This window comes from Cephus cinctus, unplaced genomic scaffold, assembly GCF_000341935.2.
Source record: "Cephus cinctus unplaced genomic scaffold, Ccin1 Ccin1_scaffold0637, whole genome shotgun sequence".
In the NCBI taxonomy this organism is placed as follows: Eukaryota; Metazoa; Arthropoda; class Insecta; order Hymenoptera; family Cephidae; genus Cephus; species Cephus cinctus.
Window position 1 is genome coordinate 48832 of NW_014333276.1, and position 27733 is coordinate 76564.

Below are 27733 nucleotides of genomic sequence, written 5' to 3' on the forward strand. Positions count from 1 at the left end.
GGGGGGGGGGGGGACCTTACCCCCAATCCAAGTTTCACCAATACGTTAAGCTGGGAATCGATTACGTGCCGCTCGATTCGGAGGAATTCGCGGAATCGATGGGCCTGAGAACGAGCGGGTCCCAACTGCGCTCCGGCGACTGGCCCAAAGCTGGGAGCCCCTTTCATTCCCATGAGGATCACGCTTGGGAATGCCGAGCGGCACGTGACGTATGACGCGTTTCTCGGATAGCGAATTAGTTTCTTCAAATGGCGAAAGAGCGCCCTGCGCTTATTCTTACGAGTGAAACTGGCACCAGAAGGCCCCTTTCATGTGTAGGGCCCCGAGGGACAGGGGCCCGGCTTCTCATTAACATAATAACGATCCGTCAAACTTGTCGATGCGTTCCGCTAAAACGGTCTAATAAATTAAACGGCTTTTGGGCAACTTTCGCTATTAACTTTACATACTGCACGCTATCTCGTAAGCTTGCTTCGAGGCCACATACGCGAAAGGCCCTTCTGGTGTTGTCGGTACTTAACATTTTTGAAATCTATCAATGCTCTTACATTGGCCAAGCCTGGTACGGGATTAGGGACGATCTGAAGTTGTATCGAACTACATATATCTGCTGGTGGGATTTCTTGTCGACGATTTTTCAAATTCAATATCTCTACGCGCGATTCTTATTTATACTTACGTGCTTGTGTATTGTGCGTGCTTATCACGCAACTGGGAATCCCACGTCTTTTATGCGGAAGCAGATTTTTTTGTTTTATCGCGACAATAATTTAATTGAATGCTACGGCATTTTTTTCTTTTTTTTTTCAATAATATATTTTTATTAATAAATCATTTTTTTTTACTTACACTTTCCTTTAATTTATTTATTTTCCGACGTGTCTATGTCGACTGTCGATCGGTCTCGCGATGCTACTCGCGTATGTATTTGACGGGCTTTGAAGAATTAGCAGTGGAGATTTGCAAAGAAACCATTTGGCACTTCGTCATTCAGAAAAATCAATGGACGATCAGTCAGTCTTACTTATGGAATTTCTCGTGCACGTTAATTTCTGTGAGCCGGTTGACGCGAGAAGACGTTGCGTTTCGTTAAGTTCACAGGTGTTTCACAGAGACGCCGCGAGGACAGGCGTCTCTGAGCGTCTTCGGAGTTCTTATTGCATAACGCCCTTTAAAACGGTATCAGAACGCTAAGTGGTTCGAGGGGTGACGAAAATTTGAATTTAAAAACAAAAATATCGTTACCAAAATAGAATATCCATAACTTGTGCTATATATATATGTATATCTGCTGGGATTATTATAAGAGCGACAGAAATCTGTGTCACTGCATGCATACCCTGAAATTACATATAGTGTATATACTATACAAGAAAATTGTATTTTCTTGTCATACAAGCGCCATGCGTGAGACTGTCTGCCAAATAAAAGCGTTTAACTATGCAAATGACAATATAGGCATACGTAATTGTGAGAACTTATAAGATCGTCTGAATAATTGAATAATTTATTAGCATATTATCAATAATGCTGATAAATACGTACCTATCGGCAGGATTGCTATTTAATTACCGTGTTATATACTTGCTCGATCTACGTATTAATCTTTCGTCTTATAATCGTCCTACCGATGTTTTCATTGATAAAGTCACTGCGAGACACAGTCGATTGCCCAAGCATTCGTAACGCTATGACACACAGCGCCCCAAGCGGCGAACACTGCAAGTGCGGATTCTTGGCGCCAGGATGCCCAGTACTACTAACCGCAATCGTTAAGCGGCTATTTTACGATGCGGGAAAATTCGATTGTAATTATTCGATTGATAATGAGATTATTTAAAAGAAAAAAGGATATCATATCTCATTCAAGACACGTTCGATCCCGATAAAGACATTAAGGTCTCAGCCGGAGAGAGTCATCAAGATTTTTATTAATTACCCTACTTCACATTCTCATAGCTTGTCCAATGCTGGACCAGCAGCATTCGCGTTCCTTGCGCTTAATGGGAATTTTTGACTGATTTCTCAGTCAACTCCGTGGGTTTGAAGAATTTTTCAAATTTGAATTCTTTCCTCGTATATGAGTACCGAGGGGATCAGATTACTGTGTTATTTTTGGGAGATTAAAATGTTCTCTTTATGCCTCCTGCGAACCACTGTAAATGATCTTGGGTGGTCCAGGCACTTGAGTCTTTTTTTCTCTCCCTTCCAGACAGCAGTGGCCGTAACGCGCATAGCGCATTTACGAACAGAGTGCACAGTGCTTTTTAGCGCGAGCAGCGACAGCGGCGAGGAAAGAAAATTTTAACGTTTACGTCGAGCCGTCAAGTGAATCGTTTAATCTGTACCAATTTAAAGGTTGGCTTGTAAATTGTCAGACGGTGACACGGAATTAAGAAAAAAGATAAAAAATTGGACGTGGGGCACGCTGTACGTAGGCGTAAAAAGTCCCTCTGACTTTGTACACCTAAATCTGTTTGGTAATACTCGACCGGCTGTTGCAGCAGTCACGTCTTATTCATTGAATTTTTAGTGGGCACCATCCTCCAGAAACATCTTTCACTATTAATTAACACCGGACTCACTGACAACTTCGTGAATGTCGTCGGAATAGTCTGGAGGAAGAAAAAAAAATCGATTATTCGTCTGTCAAAGCTTTGCCGGGAGGCACCCTAGAAACACGGTCCTGACGTACGGGTACGCCTCGGCACATCCCTGGCTACGCGTATGCACGCTTGATAAACGTGTGTAACACGAAGTGATACGTGACCCCGTTTTCCCGTTTAACGTAATAAACGCATAAGAATATATAGTTGCTCTTTATCAATTTCTTTCAGGTCTACGTAAGCTTTTCCTTCCTCTCGTCTATCATCCGCGTCGCTTCTTACTTCGAACAGCAGCGCCATCTTCGCGCACGCTCGGGCTTTGTCCTTTTGTTACGTGGGGTTAACGAACGGGAGAATCTGAAAAATGTCTGATTCCACTTCGCAACTCCGTTCGCGATTATTTTTGGGCCTATTCCTACCGGTTCCAGCGAGTTCTTTTGCGCTGGGAACGAGAGACGAAATCGTGAAGTGTCGGACCACGGCGGACAGGATGCGCCATTAATATAAGTCACGTGGTTTTCCTTATACACGTATGTATATGTATATATATATTTGAACATTTACGGACGGTTATCTAGTGCATATGCTCATCGCACGTGTTATTGTTGTCCAGACTGTGAGAACTAGAGCGAGTAGCGGTCATTGAGGGAACTAGAGACTCTTTTGTTCGTATGACAGAATGAGAAATAAGGAACTCGCGGAAAAAATTGTTCTGAAATATAATTGTCATCCATCTTGTTTCTCTTGTCGTTCCACCACGGTGTTCTGTCGTCACTCCATCCTACCCATTTCACTGACGTTTCTAATTACCCGTGTCACGGCGAACTCGAGCAGTGCCATAATAAAGTATGATTTATTTGTGCTGGACCTACGTCGATATTATTACCGGTCTGCCAGTGGCAGAAATTGCCGTTGCGACACGTGGCTCCGCCACGGGGACTATCGGAATTTCTAGCGAACTACAATTCACTGTAAATGTTTCATTGCCGTGGTACTGCGTAATTATTGGTCGTCGAACTGAAAGTATAGAATGGTAAGTAGGCATCCGAGTAAATGGAAAATTATCGTGTATTATCTCTACATCGTTATTCGAACTCTCGTAAGAGGTTATGTTTGATAAAAGTTTTAAAATGAACCATGTGTATTGTAAGTGGAATTAAATATTATGCGATAGGCTTAATTATTGCTTTCGTGTTTTTGTGTTTTTCTGTTTTCGTGAATACACCTTTTTTTCGAAGATTTATATCTACCAGAACAGTCATTAACATCGGAAGGGAAGCTTGTTTTACGTTGATGCACGAACGCGAGTTTATGGTTTTCATTGGTGATTTATCGTAGCTACGCGTTTGCATGATAACGACAAGTCAGCGTTAGGATTTAATAACGATTTATACAGCATCCACGATCTGGTCTGCTATATTGGCTTCTGTGTTATAGCTATAACTATATATACGCACAGGCACAGGAATTTCGTAGGATGCGAAACGCGTTCTCAACGACTTCCTCGAACTGCATTTCGCGCGCATCGTTCGCAGCCGCATTGAAAATAGACCCTGTGCACCGAGGCGCAGTGCACTTTGCGCAAGACGTACTTCTCGTTAAACCATCCTGGACCAGATTAGAATACCCTTGCCTGAATCCAAGTGCGCGTTTTGCAGCGTCTCTACGTCGGCTAGCGACCATACAGACTCGACGACGCTCATATGCGCGTTCGCCCTCACATAATGAGAATATAAAACTCATAAATATTCATCAGACGGACGAATGTTAATTCACGGTGGACATTAAAATTAATCTCTGCGAGTGACTCCTCTCGGGACACGTCCAATTGCCGGGGAAACAGGAGACGCTGAGAGAAAGAAGACGTCGACCTTAGGGCGACTCTCAATCCGTACAATTTTATCGTCGGATTCCACTCGGTCGCATTTACATTGACTTTCGGCGACTTATTATTTCACCGAGAATTTTCGAAACTTCCGTGAAGTCTAACGCGCATCCGGTCCATTGCTTACACGTACGCGTCTCGATTCCTGCTTGTTATTCCAGCCTCTTCCGCAACTGGACCGAAAAACTTACTACTGGGTACGTAGATATATATATATTTTTTTAATCCTCCTCTTCTACGATTACTCGCAGAAAAAGATCACGAGATCGAAATGCTTGCAGTATTTTACCAACAGGTCTGTCTGAAAACAAACGATCCTACGGTTGGACTTTCGTGCACGGACGTTGCATGGTTCGTGATTTGAATCACGAGTGAAAACAGAAAAAAAAGGGTCTGTGTTTTCAATATTATGACAGACCGATGGGTATCATTGCGGAAGCCAAAATATTATTTGGATTACGTAACACACAGGATTGTCGTCACGTTGGAAATTCCGAAAATTATTTAGGAGAAATAATGTCCTTTGGTGGCGGCCAAGTCGAAATGATTTATAAGGAATTTGAAAAATTTGAATTCCCCGCCACTCGAGCTAACCTCAAATTCATTCTGTATTATACGTCGCCTCGGCATCGTGACAAGTTAATGGCGCCACGAGCAGTGCCACGCGACTGGAATGAAAATACTTCGACTTTTATTAATATCAATCGTTCGTCCGCGTCTTTGGAAAACTTATCGGTGTAGGCGTGACAGGCATTAATTTCTACTGATAAAAGAGCATACAAAGCCCCTCCCTCCGTGACATCTGGGCACTTCCTTCTCGCCTCGATAATTCTATCTTCGAGAACCCTTTGACTCCCGAAGTTCAGACCTCGATGAGATCTCTATTACCACAACGGAGCACAGTGCGCAGTGTATTAAAGGTCCCTAGAGAATAATGGCAGCCTGAACCTACCGAACATCACAGCACAGCTGGCACTACGTTCCAAGCTAATGATGTAGGAAGTCTGGATTATATGGGTCAATTTGTAGCCACCGTATGCGGTCCATGGGAATGCCCAGAGTGAACCCATTAATTACGTATCTCCTACCGGCCGCGTCCATAGGAATCATCGGTAGGTAATATCCCTGTAGGAGATCATAACCTATAAATGTTTCGTATACCAAAAGCAACACTGGCCGTAAGGGAAACGCTGTGAGTATCGTTGACCCGTTGACCATTTCTACGTTCTATATAGCATATATGTATATATATATATATATATATATATATATATATATTATTACGTTGCACGTGCATCTCTCAGTGACAAGTACAATATCGTCGCGCGTATATCTACGTATGACTGTAGATCGATTGAGAAGCTCGATGTGGAATTGATTGATTTTTAACGAGTAATGGAAAATGCCACGGCGAAAGATCAATGACCTCGGCCGTCGCAGACATTCCGAGTTTTAACTAAACGTCGTTCCTGTTCCGTCGGGACGCGACTCGCTCTTCTGGAATGACTCGGTAGTCCTCGGCTACCTTCAGGCAGTTGGCTGTTTCGGCAGCTACGCGAACTATGCCGCGGAAGTGTATCTTCCTATCGGGCGTACGTGAGTTTTACACATATGAAATTCTATCGTGTATGCGTGGCTTGGGAATTTATGCGTCAGCCTGTGGCGTACAGAATGGACCTGGATGATTTCATAGGATATAATTATGCGTTGCATATTATCATACCGAGCGGGGATATTACATTTGGAATATTTTAGGTTATGCATATGAATAGTCTTTATGTGGACTGCTTGCAGCGTGTTTTTTTTTTTTTTTCAAGATATTTTTATGCATTTCTCGGTGCATTTCCACATGGTGCACTTGAAGCGTCTTTCGATTAGTGCCAACGGGCTAATGAGGTCGCGTCTGCCTCGTGTCTGGTGTCTGCGATTCTCAAACCCCTTGGGACGGTGACTGTAATTTTTTTTCTCTCCTTCTCGGCCGTCAGTTACTTTTTTTTCGCAGTCTTCGAGCACACTGTATAGGTATACACCGGGTACAGAATTCGACAGGGGTTCGCACGTACGCGTTATTTCTCGGTAAGCGCCAAAGAAACTATTGTACACTAGCCAACCACGTGTCTTCGTGTTTATAGGATTAATTTACTATAGCATTTCGAAGGATCATTTTTCCTCCTTACTGACTGCGTGAAAGTTAATGACGTAACTGTAATTTTAAAAAATGTCTCCACATACAACAGCTCGATCTGCAATAAGCTATGCTGGTCCAACGGACAGTTTTTAATTGTCATAATAATTAATGTCACGATTGACGGGGTATTTACTTACGTTTTCGTCGATCAGCGATGACACGACGTACTTCCGCAGGATGAGAGCGAATATCGATGGACAGGAGAGAGGGGTAAAATTTGATAAGGATTATGTAGATTTTTTATTAAAGTTTTTTTTTTATCGGGCGAATAAATTTTTTCAAATTTTTTTTTCCCGCCATTAACCGTTATGCATTTCGCGGGTGTCGAATTACCGCCCTCTGCCGTGTCTATTCGAAACTATTCGCACGGCCTATTGAATTCCGAACGCGCGACAAAGATAGATGCCACCGAACACTGACGCAACGAGCATACGGGCTTGTTCGCAGACGTAACAAGAAGCCCTGCTTTATTTATACCAGCGATTTACTGGCTTAAGGTTTCAACCTTTGAAGATACACCCATAGCCGACATTGACATCGTTCCTTGCACTCGGCATGGAAGCGATCGCGCGACTCAAGTGTCGTGCGATGACTCTTGTGAACGAGACCAGAGCTTACGGACATATGTATACGTTATAATCTTCCGTTAACAGTAACGCCGTACCGCTGTAACCGTATACCGGTTCACCGCGTATACAATAAGGTTTAACTAGATTTCTTGAAATTCGTCAAAAAGTACAATCGAACGATTTCACAATAGCAAAGCAGCCAGGACCGTAGCTACCGCCGCGTCAAGTCGGTAGCGTCGTGTTCTCATGTAAATGTTTACCAGAAAACGTTACGAGAAACATTTTATAGCTTTCCCAGCTTTTATCGCAGCGCCTCGCGGCATTGCACAATGGACCCAGTTCCGTCGGTAGAAACGAAGTTACTTCACATTCGTTCTCCGCGATATCGAAATTCTCGGGTTAACCGCTCTCGTGAAAATTATTTTCATTGATTTATCAGTGTATCCGTCCTGTCCTACAGATAAATTCAAATGACGCCACGTTCACGGCACTTGTATCGCTTCGCTGTACTGGCACCGTGTACCTGCCTTTTTCTATTACGCTTAAAAGTACCACAGTACATTTATCCCGGATAACGGTCTTGTCCTTATGGCAACAGCACTCTATGACATTGTCTTACAGTTAGAACGAGCTCGCGTAAGCGGCATTTCTAATGCAACTTCTTTCTTTTATTTCACCGACACTCGTGTTTCTCTGCGGTATCTCTCTGCCGTTGATATATATATATACTCTTTATATATACATAACATATAACTATATGGTTATACACGACCGTAAGATCATTTTTCGTCACTCCTATTCCACTACGGCAATCAAGCTTTACTTCTTTAACCTATATATGGGCCGATTCTCAGAGAACCTCAGACGTATCTAAATTCTCGTAAATATGCACGTGGTATTTTGTGACACGTGCCGGCTCGCGCTCTTTACACCCGCGAGGTTAGGAATGCGATAATACAATTTTTTGTCGGTGTGTACGCGACATAAGAAATGTCAATGGTAGACGTGGGGTGAGGCTAATTATTTGTTTATTAGTTTATCGTTTTATAACGTATATTTTTTTTTTACTTTTAACCACCGTTTGCCTACCTTGCGCAACTCCTCTCATCCAAGATCTTTGTATAGGGACTCCTTTCCAATGCCCTCAAGTGGATCTTGAGAATCGCGTACGCGCCACGCGTTCCCAAAGTGGTCGTCGCTTATTGAAAACGGCGAATCCGCAGCTTGACTTTCCTTCGTGGATAAACGGGCCCCCGCTCGTCGCGTAACGATTTACGTGGATGAGTTGATCGATCACGTGATACCTTTCCTGTACTCGTGTAACGTGTTCTTTTAATATTTCTACTTCGCGCGCAAACGTCTTCGTACACCCGGACGATAAAAAATTCCGAGCATCGGCCAAACGCGCCGTCCTTGACTCCCCAGGAAACGCACTTATCCTTTCTCCGAAGACGACTTCATGCAGCGATATCCTCTCGCTCTCGGTTCGTCGCCGCTCCGTCGTCCCGATGCTCCTAGGAGACTCGTGCCGATAAATTTCAAGACGTTTGTTTACCCTGCCGACTTTCTAAGGAGTGTCGGCTGCCAGTCAGCCAAAGTCTCGAGTAGCTGCTCCTACCGTGCCGAGGCGTGAATAGAGGATGACGTCATCGGGGACCGTAGCGCCGTTGCACCTTCGCATCAACAGTGTTCTTCGATGATGGTCAACACTCACTGAAAGTGCTTCTGGATGACCCCGTTGCCGTTACCCAGGGATGCCGTAGAGTTTTATTTTGGATCGTCGCCGTAAGTCTTATACACGTGGACGGTCGTTTAGACGGGCGGCTAAAGGCACTTTCCACGGTACCGCGACTCGTCCGGCGTTGATCGAGGTGGACCGGACGGCCGTGTCGTCTGGGTTGATATCCTGCAATAGAATAAAAATGTCACGCGCCTCGCTACGTCTCGACGACTCGTGAACTATGACCGTTATTCATAAATTATTCGATTGGTCTTACGAAGGGGCCACCCGTGAGACGGAAAGAATGATGGGCTTGGCTCGAGTTTGACTTTGCTTTCCGATGAAATACGCCCCCCGTAAAACGATGCGCTGGTCACGATGGCCATTGCTGTCCTGCGTTTCTTTCCTCTCCTCTCCCCTTTATGTTACAAATATATTGTGTATGGTACATACCTGTGCGGAGTCACGTGGTGCATGTCCACGTGTCATTACGTCGTCGATGCTATATTTCGGCAAGGCCGCAGAATGCCACGTGGTGGAAGCGTCGTCAAGTTTCGATCGACTTTCAGAATTATTAGTTGATAGGGATTTTGAGGTTAGGTATATAGTATATGTATGTATACGACCACCCGGAACGTATGGTTGCACAATGGTGGTCCTCGTGATCCCTTCTGTTAAATCTACATAATTCCAACCCTGTTTGGATATTTACGATCATCGATCCGCCCGTTGTGGTTTTAAGAGGGAAAAAAAGAAGGAGTGAGAGAGAGAGAGAGAGAGAGAGAGAGAGAGAGAGAGAGAGAGACGCGATACGTGCACAGTGAGATGTTTACATAGAACGACGTTTACGAAGTGGTTCCGTGTGCTCTTTAGCGACAGTTTATAATTTACGTCGACTGGTAGTTGCATGCGGGTCACGGCGAAGAAAAGAGAGAAGGAAGTAGGGGGAGTAATCGAAGAAAAGAAAAAGAAACGTGCAAACTCGGCAGCTTGTTTTTACGACGATATATATATTTCGTGAGAATCGATTGATTTCTCTTGACGATTCTTCGAGTTTCTGCTTTGCTTGAAATTTTCCCGATCCCACGTCTGTCTCGCGGTGAATAAAATATCCGAACCGGAAATACCAAAGGGTATCCGTTTTATTTCTCGATAACGCCGATCATTCTTTTTCTTTGTGTCACCTGCTCGACGGACAGATTGCATATCGACTGAATTATGGGTATATACGTATATACCGTTTACTTTCATCCGAACGATTTGACGCTGGAACGCGGCCAATTTCAAGACGGCAAAGAAAGAGAGGTTTTATTTTCGGCCGCGTAAAAATATTCATGGATGACTCCAAGGACTGGAACTATCGGATATAATTTTTCTTTTTCTTTTTATTCGTTCCAGGCTACGAAACTCACAGTTATATTTCAGCAATCGCTGGATACACTGAACGTGCACGTAGGGGCCCCACGGGCTCCATACTAACTATGAAACGTGGGCACTGTCCATGGCGGCTTCTGGGAAGTAGTGATAAACCCATTGCCGAGTGGCAGCGCCGCTCGTCATTATGGTGACCATGCTTCGTCCAACACCCATGGCTCACGGTAGCAGACAGCCTGGCATCGAGTTAAGCCTCGCTTTCTCGGAATGGCGAGTCCACATTACGTATGAATATCACACGCGTACTCAAGTGTATACGTACTTCTGTCGCGGGGCAGAGGCTGTTTTTTTTTTATCTTTTTTATAGATTATTCCGTGCGCATGCGCGGACGCGTGACGCCTTGAAAAATTTGTCACTTAAAGGAGAGCTCACACGGCGTCTCATTCGTCAACCGGACCGGTACACGGATTACGATTTCTATACGATATTTTATTTTGTTGGCATACCTTAAGCATCGAATCCATCGTGGTCAATAATGTTTTATCTCTTAGGTTGGCAATGGTTATCGGACGCGGTTGAATTAGCCAAACATTTTTCACGCTCCCACGTTGCGGGTGGGCCCTTTACGCTTTTTTATCCAATACTTCATCGTTTTGCCTCACGAGACCTGCCTCTCTCTATTGTCTACTCGTATACGGCTGGTGGTATCTGATCGAGAAATTTTTATTTCGACGGAACGAAATTGATGAAATTAGAGCAATCGATTTTTTTTACGGGTTATTTTTGGGAATCAACGTGATGTTACGTAATGCTCGGGAATTTCGAACGATTCGGTCGGTAGTACTGTTATCGGTAATGTGTTGCGAAATTGATAAAAAAAATCACGTGACGTTACGGGGATGTACCCTGGGTATTCTAAAGATAGATGCAATTGATTCGGTGTTTGTTGATGAATTTTTTTTTTTTTTTTTTTTTTTTTCCTTTTTCAATGGACCAAAACCTTGGATCGTTCTACTGGCTACATACTGTTTCACTCGTTGCTGTTACTCGTGAGACGAACTTGTTTTTGGGTGGTCCACGCTCCCGGGAGGATGCTGCTTTAATAACAGGAGGTGGCCGGGACGAGCGCTAATGCTGCTTAATGCTCCTACGGCATTACGGCACGAGCGTTGTTAAGGGCGCGTAAAGTTTTTCTTTGTGCCCCTTTCTCATTCCTTGGTAAAGTTTTTTGCGACTCCTCGACCTCCATTTTTTTTTTGTTGGTACCAATTTGTAAGAATACTTTTCTTCTTCTGTTGCTCCACTGTGATTTAACCCACTTCCGGTTTTTTTTTTTTCTATCGTCGTAAAAGCTTCTTTCCGTCATATCGGGATACGGACGCTTCTTATACACCGTATAGACAGATGACTTGCGTCCATGGATTTCCTTGATAAAGCTCGTGTGATTTATCATCCTTTCTCCATTGTTTATTCAATTAACCCCGAGCTCCCAGTCAGCACTGTATTCCACTCGGAATAGTTAGCAAGTGTCAGGAGAAATCAAATGTCCGTTCGTACTTGACTCGTGTGATATTGCCGAATAATTTTATAATGATAACTTAAACCGTATAAAAAATTGGCCGTTTTCATACGAGCGACATTTCGGCACGAAATTAACGATGCGTATGAATATTTCGGTAAATTTGCTTAATAATAATAAATTGATAATACTTGCTTTTTTTCTCATATAAGATATTTCGTTACGACATGGATAGTAAATAATGAAATTAAGGTTAATTATTTATAAGATGAAAGTGGCTGCTTTCGTTTAATGGTCGGTATAGATTTTCAAATGAGGTATATACCTGTTACAATGGCAAATGAAACTCGCTAATTGATGCTTGAACTCCTCAATGCGAGTACACACGGAGCGACGCGTGTACCAGGATGGGAATACCAATTTCTCGTATTACCTTCTGCACTCAAGTTAGGAGTAGCTAGACTTCTCGCTGGGACCTTCGACACTTAACACTTTCCCTGAACGACGTTTGAGGTATCGTGGATACTCACGGCCTTAAAAGGGCCTTGCGCAACTCAAACGGACACGGGATGCGTAACTGACCTAGAGAGTAAAGGGTCGAGGTACCTAATTTAACATTAGCTATACGAGGTACTTGAATATATTATACATATATATGTACAACAATGATTTCGAATAAAATTTGGTTTATTAAAAAAGTAAAAAAAAATAACCCATCGCGCCATTTAGCGTACCTTGAAAGTTACCCGCCTAATAAAATAAATCATCAAGCAAATGATTTTTACGTACAAGAAAGTACGACGTATAATCTCTATCAAGATGCATATATAGGTATACATGCATATGGCTATGTATAACACGGCAGAGCAGCCTCCATTTTTAAACTGGCCTTTCCTGACCCAACGTCAACCTTGACTTTAACTCCAGCACACCAGTAGCCAACTACTGGGAAGAATGTGTAAAACGGCGCCATTAGGCCCGTACCGGAAATCGAAAGTTGAAGGGCGGTCATTTATTCTGGTTTTGATGATCTGGCTCCTAGCTACCAACTTCATAATTGACTATGCTTTAGCCGAATATACCGAAGAAATCAATAAGTTGTGCCTTGGACGGTATAGAAGAATTTTGAATTTACCTCGAATTCCCGCCAAACGACGTCATCAGTCTCGTACGGCCATCAGTCGAACCGAAGACTGGTAATAATTCAAAATTAATGAAAAATTCATCGCTGAACGAGTAATTGGTTGCTTGGGTCAGTCTCGCTAGTACAGATAAATCCCGTACAGGTTTTATTCATTCTTCCACCTGTCATCCATTCGTTCATAAGTCATTCATCCGTACAGCCGATGTGGCAGCACCGTCGCGTAGCCAACTTGTACGAATACGTCGAAGCGCGTATACACGCGTACTGCGTATGGACAAATGATTTCACCAAGAATACAAACACGGATCAATTAATCGTACTTAGTTATGAGAGTCGCGGTCGAGGAACGCGGAGGAACGCGGAGAATCGTGAGGAATGGCTACAGGTCTGAAATAGGATGGATAGTCGGGAATAGAGAAGGGTACGATGCGCCGTAGGAAAGAAGCGCGTTTCGAATAGTTTGATGCGCAAATAGAGTTTGATAAGATTGTCGGGTGCTCGCAAACAGCACCTTCTACTACCTTCTCTCTGTTTTACGTAGTCTATGTTCCTCGGGCTAAGTATCCAGTGTTGTGAATCCTGCTGGAGGAATTGTTTCTATTAGCGGCATATCAAAGACACAGATGTACGTTGCTACTGGGCGAGTGCTCCAGTGATTCCAAAGTGCAAATAAAGACCGCGAACTGTACGCGGTTTATCTATTGAATGGCGTGCTTGTACGTATTGTTGGATTTACATAGTACCTCAAGTATTATAGTGGTTATGTACCTTGCACAGCACACGAGGGTCAACCTGACCCCCGTCGACCGAAAGAGGGTCGAGGACAGTGAGACCGGTCCGTTCCTTTCTGCAGGCTACTCTTACTCTCCTTTCTTCTTCTTCTTGTTTTCTTTGATATTCTTCGTCTTTGTCTCGTTCCCACGTCTTTTTCTTCCCTCGAGGAATCTTCATTCGGACTCACTGCCGGATTGACGGACTCGCAAACAGTATTGAGGTGTATTATGCATTTATTTGAAATAAAAATTCAAAATCTCTATCACTCGGAGCTTCTGCTTTTTTACGTTTATTATTTTTGCCCTCGTAAAATATGCAGTTGCAGATGCAGCTGCACTTCAGTTCCTGATGCAACTCGAGTGCTCCGGTACTTTGCGAGCTTTTTTCGGTATCGAGTATGCCAAGTAGAATTGATTCATTGTGAAAAAAATTTTTTTTCTTATCTTATATGAAATATTTATTCTTAACCCTTACATCGGGTGTTATTGGTATTATGTGCAGTGGATGCTGACGAGTGTGTAGGAAATTAGTATATTTTTGATTTATCTGAGGTTCACTATTTTTTTCTTTCAGGATTATTCCGACGATGACAATGTCGAGGATGATGATGAAACTACACCGGCTACGACGAGTACCACGAGCACCACGACAACGACCACTACCACGACCACTACACCAAGGCCCAGCGTTCCTAGACAGCGTTACGAACGTCAGGGCTCAAGGGCGTACCAAGCTGCCAACGGGCCCCAGTATAATGGCTACAAAGCAAAAAGCGAATATCCACCTATGTCAGATCATAGTAAACACAAGTGGCAATTCCTTGGGACGGCAGACAGCGTGCGGGAGACTCGTAGGAATATGCAGCAGTACAATGCAAATGGCAAATGTGAGTAAAGACGTTGATAATAATTTAATCAGCATTGTCTTGTTATCGATAACGAAATCAAAGGATTCCCAATCTTTGACCTAATTTCAGTCATTCAAAAATCTTTATAACAGGTACCAATACGCATTTCCTGAAATCTTAACGCGAGTCAGCAGGAAGACTATATATGGGATAACACGTAGTATCCGAAAGTTACGAGCCTGAAAGAGGTCAAAGGTCAAATTCTTAAAGGTTGAAATTTATTTGATAAAACCTCGAAGAGTCACGATAACGATATCTTTCGGGCTTGAGAAAATCGTTTTCTCGCGAGAACAGAACCATAAATGCATCTGTTAATCGGCCTCGATATCTTCCCATAAATTAAATATCGTCGTGGCAGGTCCGGTGACATCGTAACGTAAATTTCTCGCATTTCCAATAGGCCGTCGTAAAGCATTTTGAAATCGATGCATTATCGTTTCTCCGCGGCTGCGAGAAAGTTTAAGCTGAATTTTATACCCCTGCGTAGTACGTAGAGAGAATCCTCGGGGAAAAGCCTTGTCGATCGTTTTGAAACGATAGCCCGGCGCTCATTACCGTCACGCACGGCAGCTGAACCTTATGAACTTTCTATACGTGCCAGTTGGGATTAAGATCGATTTCCATTGGCGATCTTTAAAGAGAATCCGAACGCTCGTCCAATGGCCATTACAAGACTTTGGTCAATACGGTACAGCAGCATCGTTCGGTCCAGAGGGAGGATCTTCACTTAACAGGAAGCAACTGTATAATCTTACGAGTAAAGCATATACGCATATATATATATATATATATATATATATATATATACTTTGGACCTGTTTGATTATTAATATGCAAATAAATAACGCAGCATCCAGTGTTGCGGCAATAATCTTTAACGCCCCCGTAAACTTTTACCATAAGATCAGCATAGGACTTTTCTCTACGGTGTCTTATGGGCCTCGCTGATTTGTCTATCTGCGAATTTACGCTTAATGCTTGACCGATTTATTACAAGGGGAAAACGGTAGGTCATACCTGCGCTCGGCATGAACTTTGACCCGTGTGAAAATATTTCTCTAACCAGGAACTCACAAGACAGAGAAGATAGAAGATTCCATGGTAACGTAAAATAAAAGAAAAAATTCTTTGAATAGAATCTCATGGTGTTCCACGAAGAGTTCGCCCACGTTGGAAAATTACCATAGGTAGGATCGACGTTGGTGATTGAACGTGGAAAGATATTTTTTTTTTTTTTATTACTCAATGTCAGGACTTTGATAACACGATGAGCGTGATATGGGGGTCGATTTATTGAATTATATCCTATAACACGTGTAAATTAACGATAACTGGACCTAATCAGACTCCGTCCATTGGAACTTTGTAAATTAATGTCCGACCTGCCACAGTACAAGGTACAGACGAGGACCTCTTTCATTCGATCGACGTCATCGTCATTGCGACAGCCTGGAAGCCACACGATAGCCAAGGATACTGAGCGACGAAAAAAAGAGCTCCGTAACTAAGCTGCAACAAGGGAGCGTACGAATGCAAGAACGGCCAACTTAAAATCTGACAAATGACGCTTTAATGGAAGTTAGTCGTTGACCTGGCGTAGCCGTTTGTAAGCGCCTATGGTATTCTCGATCGTCTCGATTCGTTCCTCTAACGAGGTCCAATTAAAACAGCGTATTCCCATCGACCTGTTTATGGGATCCATGTCGCACACGAGAGAGCTCTTATCGCGCCTGGCCCGATTAACCCCAATGGGGTTGAACGACACTTAAATTCGTAGTGCGGCGAGAATGACTTAACGTTATCGATTTTTTTTTCGTCAATCTGACAATTCTTTCTATTTTCCTCCCGCTATCTCCTTATCTTAAATTATCACTTATCGATGTATTTTCACAACTTTATTTTAGCTGCCGAGATACATCAGGCCATTCAACACGCCATCAAGGTCTCCAAGGAGGCTAGCTGTCAATGGCCACGTGCTAGGGTCATTCCGGTACACGACGTGTACCCAAATCCGTCCACCACGTACAGTCCTCATTGTGCAATATTGCACAGGTGCAGCGACGACACAGGCTGCTGCAGATCCGAAGCGCTTACCTGCGTGCCGAAGCACAGTCATCGCGTAGAGCTATACTTTTACGTGAGTGAACTCATTATACGTGACGTATCAATTAATAGTTAGATACAACGAGAACGCGTTGAGAAACTACGAGGAATTAACGTATACGATTATATGTGTCTGATGATATATCCGTATGACGTAAAGAAATAGGAATTATTATTGACGATTATTATGAATGATTATTGTTATACTTAATGATGAATATTATTTCTTATCTGGTGAATTTCTTATCTGAAATTCTTGAATATTTTTTTATTTGACGGGAGGGGGTGGGGGGTGGGGGGAGGTGAACCAATAATAGATTCTTACTCCAATACGTCATTAGTACAGAGAAATATACATAGTGCGTGTTTGCTAACTCCTCTCTGTTTTTTTTTTCATTTTTTTTTTTTCTTTTTTTTCTATACGACAGTTGACTCCGCCCTTCGGTTTCTCACGCGTTCGTATAACAACGTCCGTCTTTGTACATCGTTTACGTGAGTCGTTTCTGGGACTCACGAAGGAGCTCCTGGAATTACAATGTCAAAATTAACCTGGGTCACGCTTTACTCGCCCGGGTGGTCCTCTTCCGTTCGTTCGTTATATTCCTGAGGTAAGATCCGTGTGACGTCACTTTCCGAATCATTACACTAGCATCGCGTTAACATTAGTTTAGTCTATGTACACGGTGCGGTAGGTAATTGGACGATTGCTGCCACTTACTGTCCACGGCTCGATAAGTGTAACGTATTTTGAACCACCTGCTCTCCAAGTGGTACCAGTCTGTATATATAATACGTTTGACTATGCACTTCCATACGGATAGTATAATGCATTTCGATACGGCACCAAGAAATGGTTGCTCAACCTCCTTGATACGCCAGGATGCATAGTTTCCAAGTTACATCTATCATAGGAAAAAAAAAAAAAAAAAAAAAATTCTACTCGTTTGGTAAGACCCTTTCGCCTATTGCGCTATATCAATTTCTCAGAACTCTATCGTTTGGCCTAACCCCATTTACCACAGAGTCCGTTCTTCGCTTAAATGCATCTCAGGATAATTCACCGTGCATCGATTCGACTACCGGATTGCACTATGGAGATTATCGATTATGCAGAGAAAAATTTGATCTGTGTGTTTTCAGGTTAGGAAATCGTAGGTAAAGAGCGTCAAAGTGAAATAGTATCGATCGTGCGACCGATGATGACGATGATGATGATAATAATGGGCATCGATAAAGATTTAAAAACGCTTTAAGAACGTCGTCACTAGTCGCTAAAGGTCATACGGTGGAAATGACGTAAACTGCCGATACGGCCGCATCGCCGTCTCCGTGCGACCGATTGATAATGCCGGCAGAACGGCAACGAGCCTCTACGACGATGCACCACCGGTCAACCAACGAAGCAAGTGGCTCGCTCGTTAAAGTTGATTCTGCAACAGATTGCATGAAATATTACTGTAATTAATCTGCTTTTTTTTACCGTGCGCAGATTACGTTTGAGGCTTAAACACAGCCGCCACGAGGCACCAGGAATTCCATGGACGTCTTAATTTATTGCGTTCTTGACGTTTCACGTGGGACTACGGAACATTTGGGACGCCTCGGGTTATTAGTTTTAGACGGGTATAGATGGCAGATCGATCGAAAGTGAAAATCGAGACGAGTACCATTGATTTCTTACGTAATAAGTACGAGTGCGATCGTCAGCAGTTGGATTTAACGATCTTGAATGAGTCGATTGGATTAACTTTTTTCTTTTTTTTCAATATTTTTTTCTTATCGCCTATAACGCTCGGACAGAGATATTATCGATTAAAGGGCATCGACGAAGTCCCAACGCCGTTTGAAATTGAAAATGAAAAAGTTGAGAAGCCTCGTGGAAAGGAAGTTACTAAACCGGTAATTAGCAGCCAGACGGTCGGATCGATCTACCGATCGACTCGATCGATTCGACAGATAGGTGGACATTAAAATCTTAATGGTCTGGGCCCAACCCAGGCTAATTTCCTCCTGGTCGAAATGAACCCGTGAAATCGTTCCCGACGCAATGGGCCTGAAATCAGTCGGTAGACGCTGATTGTTCTCGACGTGCCTTGGGCTTCTGTCAGAATGTTTTTGGAGGTTATGCACGCAGAGTCCCTCTAGCTAATACGTAAAGCTGTACAAGTGATACGTGAAAGTGTAAAAAAAAAAAAAAAAACTGAAATTTTGGCAAAAAGTGGAGAGGGGGATGACAAAGTGGTGGGTTAAAGAGTTCACGACCTCTTGGCACAAACCTACAGTTTTTATTGTAAACCGGTATTTTTACGATCAATCAATTACGGCGATACGGTTTGAAAAATGGCGGGAAAAAAAAATGAATTTGATACTCTCGACTCCTTATCCTGGTATGCCCGGTACGTTATTGGTACCTCTGTATATTTTTATCTCGAAGAAGGATACGAGGACCTCACAGGAAATGGCACTCAGACGTTCCGACGTCTCGAGTGTGTCCGAAACGTCAAAGGTTAAATATAACTTTGAATAATGGCGGCGCCGTATCTCTCCCGTCATGCAACACTGGAATTTCGCCATGACGCTCCAGTCCACGTGGATTGGTTAATCCCGTCGATTTCCTGGATTGAAAAGTGAATGGTGTCACTATGGCCAACTTGTACTACACGTACACTATCCCAGGACTAACGGATACCGGCCGTAAAGTTCACGGGGCATTAAAGTCGACATTAAAACCCGACACGGGAGAGATAAAGAGCGGCGCAATCTTTATGATTAACGGTCAATTAAACACACTGCCACAACGTGCCCAGCGTGCATTTCGGCTCGTTGTCGATATGGTCCCGAAAAGTAGCTACCATATTATTTGGGTCAGCATAGATTAACGTCATTCACGTATCTCGGGCTCAACGGAACGTCGTCGTTACGCGTATGTACACATATGATCGTATTAACGTTGAACTATACGTGCATCAAGATAATGACCATCGCGTTAATCAATTAACATATGAGTCATGAGGTGCTGAAGAAAAAAAATATATGGAGAATATACAATGAGTGACTAAAAAAATTTATGCCAGTCGAACCTACGAAAAGCACTCTGCGAACTGTCAAAGGATTTATCATTTGACAGGTCTGAAATCTGCGGGCATAAGGAAGCACTATGTTGACATGACGATCGTACGTGTAAACGCGACTTGATCTTTCGCTATGAATATTCTCGTAATTATCCACCAATGAAATTTCAAGGATCGTCTTCGATGAAGATCAGCCTTAATTTCCTACTGATCTGGATTTCGTTCGTGTCAAAGCTTCTTTGGCTATACATCGCCTCAGTTCGAGTATACGTCGATCGGATTTTTTTTTCAAATTTTTTTTTTATTTTCTCGCCTTACAAAACTCGATTTAGAAACAAGTCAACGGTATCGGGTTTCGCGGGCATGGCTTTAAGTCCCGTACACAAATATGGATTAACAACGAACCACTTGTCGTGCGCAATTGAAGATGCTACTTGTAACGCGTCACTCTTGAGATACCGTACGAGTGCTACCAATCAAACCAACCGGCGACCACCCTGCTGCTTCGTGGAAATTTTCAAAAAATTTTTTGAACCGTTTAAAATATTTGTATGAAAAGCATTTTTAAGAAATTGGTATCTTATCAAAAATAAGTCGAAAAAATTTTTCGAAAATTTTTTGATATTACGTAACGACGATCCGCACCAATTGTCTTCTCTAATTAACGAGATTTTACGTCCTGAATTCTCTGTAATAAAGTGTCTATTGTATATGGATATGAGGCGAGCTCTATACGTTTGATGCATGTACACATGATGCATATGACACTCAGGGCTCGTGTCGTGTCGTTGAGTCAGTACGGACACCCGCCTCATTTGGCTGGGTATCAAATTTTGTCGTACGTTGTGGATAACGCAGGTCATCTATACGTATTTCGTACTCCGGTTTCGTATATTCAGCAAACCATACACGAATACAAGAGACTGCTTCCGCAATACGAAAATATACAGACTTGTAAGCTACAATAATTTTACAGCCGTTCAAAAACTGCATAATTTTTTTGTTTTCACTACCGCACAAAATCTTTCAAGTGCTTTAAGGCTCATACTACATGGGTATTTTATCCAGACTCAAGGTGGTCCTCGTTACGCGTGGTAAGTTACGTATCCCGTTTGCCACTATTGTACGGATTATCTGAAATGTATATACCTTTTGAAAGAGTCTGTAGTGTACTTTCCCGTTTAGAGTGATGTAAACTGCCTGACCGAGGGCTTAGCTCTATTTAATTTTTCCCGGCTCGGCAAAGCCTCCCTTTTACTTTCTCTATCTCTCTCGTGCTCCTCCTCTACATTATCATGTGTACTATTCACACAATCCCAAGGCATATCTACACCCTAGACTATCTAAAGGGTTTCCGTCTAATCCACTCATTCGGATTAGACGCAATTCAGTATACAATTTGAGCATTTTTCGGATTCCTCACTGGTACCATACCAACATGGCTAACGTAATAGATCCTATTAACGTCACCTGCAGCACACGTGGCTACGTGCCAGAAGTCGGTCCAGTGAGAGTCTGAGTCAGGTTAAAATTAGTCCATTGGTTGATTGAACTGTGATAACCGACTTTGAGTAAAAAAATTCACCTGCTGAATCTTTTCAATAAACATTTAGAAGCTGAATTTCATGGGGGGAACATTGAAGTGACCTGGTCCTTGATTCAGGGGAATAAGTACCTGGGACTTGGGTGAGAAGCTTGGGTAACCTGATGATCGTCATCGTGTTTTGTGATTGATCAGTCGGGCGATATCAGAAGACAGAGGCCCAAACGGAAGTTCTGAAATGGCTTAGAATTTAAGTAGCGGTACTCGAACCAAGTATGGGTCGGAGTAGTGAAGGTGGGTCGGGTGAGAGTGTAAGAAATAACAGTTGGGTCCGTTCGGGTCTACCCCATTAACTTTTTGATCGAAGACCGCAATGCACTGACCTAGAGTTTCGAAATGATTACTATGGCACTCGTCGAGTGAGAGAACGAAGGGACTTAATAAATGAGAAAAAAGGAGGCACATTGACGTCTAAACGGTAGCCTTAATCCCACGTGAATCCTAGTCCGAATTCAATGGACAGGTCTTTATTGTACTTTCGTCGGGCTCGGTAAAAGTGTTAATGATCCCGTTAGAAATTGCCTGTGGTTGCACTGTCATTTAATTCAATGACGAATTGTATTATTAAAAAATAAAAAATGGCAATAGTCCATGCCCATCAAGGATGGGACGAATATTTTGGAATTTTTCATTAAAAAAAAAAAAGTGATCAAACTTAATCACAAGATTCGAAATTACGTTCGTAGCGTAACCACGTTTGTAAAGGGTATCTACTCGGAATTTTGATTGACGATACTTCCGTCTTTGTCTTACTCACGTAATAGCGCATAAGTCCGTCTCTCTCGCACTCACGGCTGTTATACGAAAATCCAATATCGAAAGCGTACCGTGACAAAGCTTCGCGTATGCTCGCGCTAGATACGTGTAACTTTGAAAATTCGCATTTACCCGGAAAATGGCTACCGGCCAAGTAAAACTATCTAGTCCCTATCGGGAACCGAGCAATCCATCAACGCGTCCATCAACTCGGTCGAATTAGTAATGACTAATGATCCAAACGAAGCACTTTTAGTTCTCGGTCTACCTAAAATCGTAAACGTCTCGAAGGAAAGCCAAGAAGAAATAAAGAAAAGCAATTTACTCCTCCCGAGAGTATATCGCATGAACCGTGTAATTATCTCTGGGTTAAAGTAAAGAGAGTCCGCTTATAGGTTACCCGCCAACACATGTGGACGGTAATTTAAAGTAAAACCACAAAGGGAACCCACTCGATATTAGTTGGTCCCTTATCGGTTCTCATATTTATGTCCATACGCCATTAGTTATCGCGAAAGCTTGTAAGTGCTCCAGTTCCGGAGGCTGGAACAGTCACGATGGATGATCTTCGTGATACCTTTTTTTCCGGCCCATGCGGAACATTAAAATGCCAGAAACAGCATTTCGATAGATAGAGCCTCCGAGCAATACTGGCCTTGTCCTGTGAGAGGCATAAAATAAAAATAAATATATACACGTATATACGTAGACGAAAAAAAGTCAAAGGGGAACAATAGTCTGCGCCAAGTTAAACGAACCTTCGTCAGGGCGAATGGATATTGTGAATAAATAGCCGCGAGGCAATTACCATTCGCAATGATTCACCGTAAAGGCCTCAGATGGGTGCATTCATCGGGAAGATCATGCAAGACAAATTCCAATGGGGCTTTTTTGTTCTGTCCACTTCACGTCTGGCGCGTTACGCAGTCTATAATTAATTCACTCGATTAATGACTCGAATGTGTTGGATGCATTGGTGCATCTTGATAACGATGCAGTCTGGTGGTTTATACGTGGTTAATTTACATGCTGATGCATTTTCTGACTTCGGTATACATATAGGCATACAGTGAGAGTACCGTCCCAAGACAATAACCTCCGTACGGATCTTCTGGTAACTAGATACATATATGTAATGTATATTGGGCGCGCTTCTGCTTTTGGCAGCGTCCACAACAAAACGAGCGATAAGCTTAAGCGACAGCTGCAGAATCGTACGCGTATCGCGACGCGCGCTGCCAAGAATTATGCAGCCTCTACTCCTCGGCAGAAACGGCCGTTTCGCCATTGTTTCACGTTACACGACGTGATGAACATTCCCAGTGTGACAGGAGGATCGCAAATGGCCACGACCGTCTCGCACCTCCGACTGGCCGCGTCCGCTGCGTAACCGCGACCAGGGCTGTAGCATCGGGGGGTGCACGGTGCTATATTCGTATCCGAGGACAGCGTCATATATCTCTTGGATCTGGCTGTTTCCGTGTCCCACTGGAATCTGGGCGACGTCTGGACATTCCTGGAGTCCGGCCTCTTAGCGTTTCCTGAATGCCGGCAGCACCTGCGCGGGGGTCTTGGACGCATTTGCTTAAGACGCTCCCAGGAGTCCAGGGCCGGGTGACATCCTGGAGGAATGTGGCAGATCTCCATCGGGACTCGGTTTTAATGGTTTTCTTAAGTCGAGACTTCGGATGATTGGGACCCCCCCATCTAAATCGGAGGACTTCTCGAATAGAGACAAATGAGTCCCATCTTTCCGTCGTTGGGGTCCGTTAGATCTGGTCCAGAGTGAAAGTAACGGGACAGTTATCCCCCGGGGCCTTTTCTTTCTCTCGAATGGGACTGTTTTTACCGTTTATTCCTAAAAGCATCTACTCTCCGTCCTGGAATGGGACTTCGGTCCCCGACACCCTTACGTCCCTTTTTACTTGCCCACGAATTCTGACCCATGGAGGTCACCTGTCACACCGATGTCGATAGCCGCCGCTGCTCCTGCATGCGAGACATGCACTCTCATGCTAATGGCTCATTCTTCTTCTGTTTTCTTTCTTTTTTTTCTCTTTCTCAGTAGGATTAACGTTAACTCCGCGGCAGACCAAGCGACGAGCAGTCTGTACTGTTTATGGATATGTATAAGGGACGATCAATATGTAAAATGGATACCGTGGCTTTGGGACCCTTTTTTTTTTATATTTTTCTTTTTCTTTCCCTTTATTTTTCCTCAGCTTAAGCTTCTTGTCGTTCAACGACGGTACTTCTGAAGCGTTACTCGCTTCCACGTATGTACAATAAATATCACATGTGGCTCTCGTGTCTCCAGAGTATTTCTATGCACCACCAAGTACCTTCTGCCTTCTCGCCATAAGTCAAATAGGTTCTCGACAGGATGGGATTGGAGTCCCTGGTACTTTACGGAGTGGCTAATGAAATTTGCATAATGCAGATGATTAGTCGTACATCTCGCGTGAAATTGAAAATGGAAATTGATTCGTTCATGGATTACAAATGCTGTTCCCTCTCGAGTCGTTGCTTAGTTTTTCTTTTAATCCGAAGCATTAAAACAGTTTTTTCACATTTTCTTTCTAATGCACCCATACGTTCACTCGACGTCCCGTATTTGCCAATCGGAATCCAACGAGGGATTTGCAATAATTTATCATACGTGAGAAATGAGATCCTCGAGAGGATTCGCGGATGCGTTCGACTATCGATCATCGATGACCCGACGAGACGACGCGTACGAGATATCGATCTATCCGACTTTCCCAATGCATTGTCAATCCATCCAAATGTATTTCTCAGCGTGTATATAAATCAAATTCGAAATTGATGATTTTGAAAAAAAAAATCTTTGATTACGTTTGACGTGTATCATCCTAACTCGTGTCGCGTTTACCCAGGTAAAATTATTTTGACGGGACGATGGATCCCAGTAGGCGTTTCCGCCATCAGGGCGAACGTGACGGGTCGTCACGTGGTAAGAACTTAATTAACTAAGAATCCTGATTGGAGTAGCGAGCGATCAATTAACCCTAATGATTGTAAAGTGCCGCTCGTTTTCTGTTTTTCTCCAGTGAATTACGTACGAAACGGGAAAACGTCAATCCGGTTTCTAGTCTCTGGTACTTAGTCTATTTACGTAGATGGCGACAGTGTCGATTTTCCTGAGATTTACCGACACACTGTTAGTCTCGATTATGCAAATATAATTAACTTTCTAACGCCACCCATTGTACCGATATGTTCCTTAATTGTTCGTATAAAATTTTAACAACTTCACGTGTTCCGGAAGTCCTCGTCTTCTTCTTCTTGGATACATTCAATTGTTGCTCGACCACCTGCGTAGATGCATCAGGTCGTTCTGTGCCTCGTACCTTACCCTTTAGACCCATCTTCCACAGGGATTCTCATCCTGACAGGTGACCAAGTTACTCCAGTACGAAAATAAAGTCCCCGAGGGACCTACTCGCTGACATCCCCTGTCGACTTTTTATGAATAAAAGCCATAATGAATGAAGAATCGAGAAGACTGAAGCTGCGCGGTACATACCTAGCATAGTGCACCATAGTGAACCCCATTATTTACATAAGTCACGACCCGTCAATGAACCACCATAAATCAAGGCTCCCATTGATAAAAGCCATACCTCAGAAAAATGAGACATCCTCAATACCATTCGCTTCCCCGCTATCGAAACTTATCGATCTTGATATCATAATTTTGGCTAATAACCAATTCCCTCGATTACAAAATGCGACAAGTACGATATCTGCATACAATAGTGCACACATTATTTCCAGCTACGTTGCAACGAAACGAGTCGATAAATTTTCTAGTCGTTAACCAAGCCCAGGGTGATTCCAATTGCCATGAAGAATTAACGACCTGGTCCAAGACACTTCAGTAGATCCCAGCCGTCTTGGAGGACGAATAAAATAATCCTTGACAGAGACAAAGTCCAGCGAAGCTCAGCTCGTTACAGACCTAAAAGAGACACGATGATGACACAGTAGGTATATTGGTCCTAGCGCAGTGAGGTATTTAATCAATTATCCACAGTAACCTTGGTTCTTGTTCTTGGTCCGGGTCATGATGTTACTTTTTGTTCTCCACTCTGTAGAAGGTTGAAAGTCGAGCGTGACTCCTCTGAGCCTAGGGGGCACCATGGAATATTATTACATGATGTATACAAGTTTAAAACTCTCTGCCACACCATGAAAGACGTATACCCTTGGTTCCGCACCCTGAGCCTAAGGGTTCGTACACAACGTTTCACCATGGCAGCTTTCGTATAACTACCACCTACCTGGATCATGCATTACGAAATCAAACCGAAGATCAATCTTAAAGCTCGTTCACACTACACGTGTCATCGCTAATCTTAAAGGCTGACCTTCCTCGCACATGGCTGAATTACTCCCTCGTGGCATTGCCATGCGCTAACTAACCGTTCACCAATCAGGAACTAACCCCGGCTAACCTCTGGTTACAGCGGCATTCGAGTGGAGGATGTTCGTTAGGCTTGATTATTCCTCGAGTAGGTTGTAGGTAGTAGGTTCTACTCGGGTTCCGTATTGTAGGTAAATAGACGGTAGGTTGATGAAAGCTGAGTACTCTCCTGAAACGATATAGAAACTCAGTCTAACTGTCCATCTTCGCATTAGATAAGGTCATTCCCATGGCGTACCCACTTGGAGTCATCATCCGTCCTGGGTATTTAAACGTGACAATTGTACCTGGTGATAATTTTGTCCACGCCCTCGTTACTGGATTCATCGATAGCCTGACTTCGGGAATAACCTAGAATGCAAAAAAAAAGGATTGGCCACTGATCGCATTCACAGTGTCACGTTGTACCGTTAAATTCGTTCACGTCCCAGTCATCGCGCTTCGATCCAGTTGTGCCTGGAGCATTTAATAGAAACGGCCTGGGCACATGCGTACGCGCCTTAACAATACCGTGAAGTCAAGAGGCCGCAGACTGACCGCAACGAGGTAGATCTTTTATCCCATGGTGCGGAGTGTCGTGCTGCTGAGCTACGTCTAATTTCCCATGCACGGTAGCCTCGGCGCTTTATGTCTTGTGTACGGATTGCCCAAGTGGGTGGGAAGAAAAAAATTATCCATACGAGGTGTCTGGACCGTTTCACAATCACCATCACGTATTCATATACATATTGATATGCAGGAGGGACACTGATAAAAATTATTATTCAATATAGTATGTACGCGTGCGTGTGTATATGCACTTCGTGATCTTTCTAGATCGTCATCGGATCTATTGCGATTTCTACTGAGAGTGTACGCTATGATCACTAATTACCCTAGTTATGCTAATTAGATACCCGTCTACCTTATCCGACTCTTACTCGATTAATACCGTTTCCTGGCTAATTGCCAACCCGTCCTTTTGCGTCATAGCCGTCTACTCCCGTTACTAGGAGTCAGTAAGAGAAAAAAAATTTCATTCGTTTTAATAAATTTTGCTTTCTCCTCTTCACCCTCTTTTTTCCAT

General features: G+C 43.3%; 1 protein-coding gene across 2 annotated transcripts in view; it reads left to right on the plus strand.

The window, feature by feature from the left end:
• Window positions 1–27733, plus strand: part of LOC107269363 (dentin sialophosphoprotein) — a 48419-nt gene that overhangs the window by 7318 nt on the left and 13368 nt on the right. The window contains exons 2-4 of one of the 2 annotated variants that reach the window (XR_001538048.2): window positions 14354–14666; window positions 16592–16824; window positions 17219–17398. Coding sequence is in view for 1 of the 2 variants with exons in the window: in XM_015743117.2 (XP_015598603.1) it covers window positions 14354–14666; window positions 16592–16824 (546 nt within the window). In the remaining variant the exon portion in view is untranslated. The remainder of the gene's footprint in view (window positions 1–14353; window positions 14667–16591; window positions 16825–17218; window positions 17399–27733) is intronic. The other variant, XM_015743117.2, reaches the window with a different exon arrangement.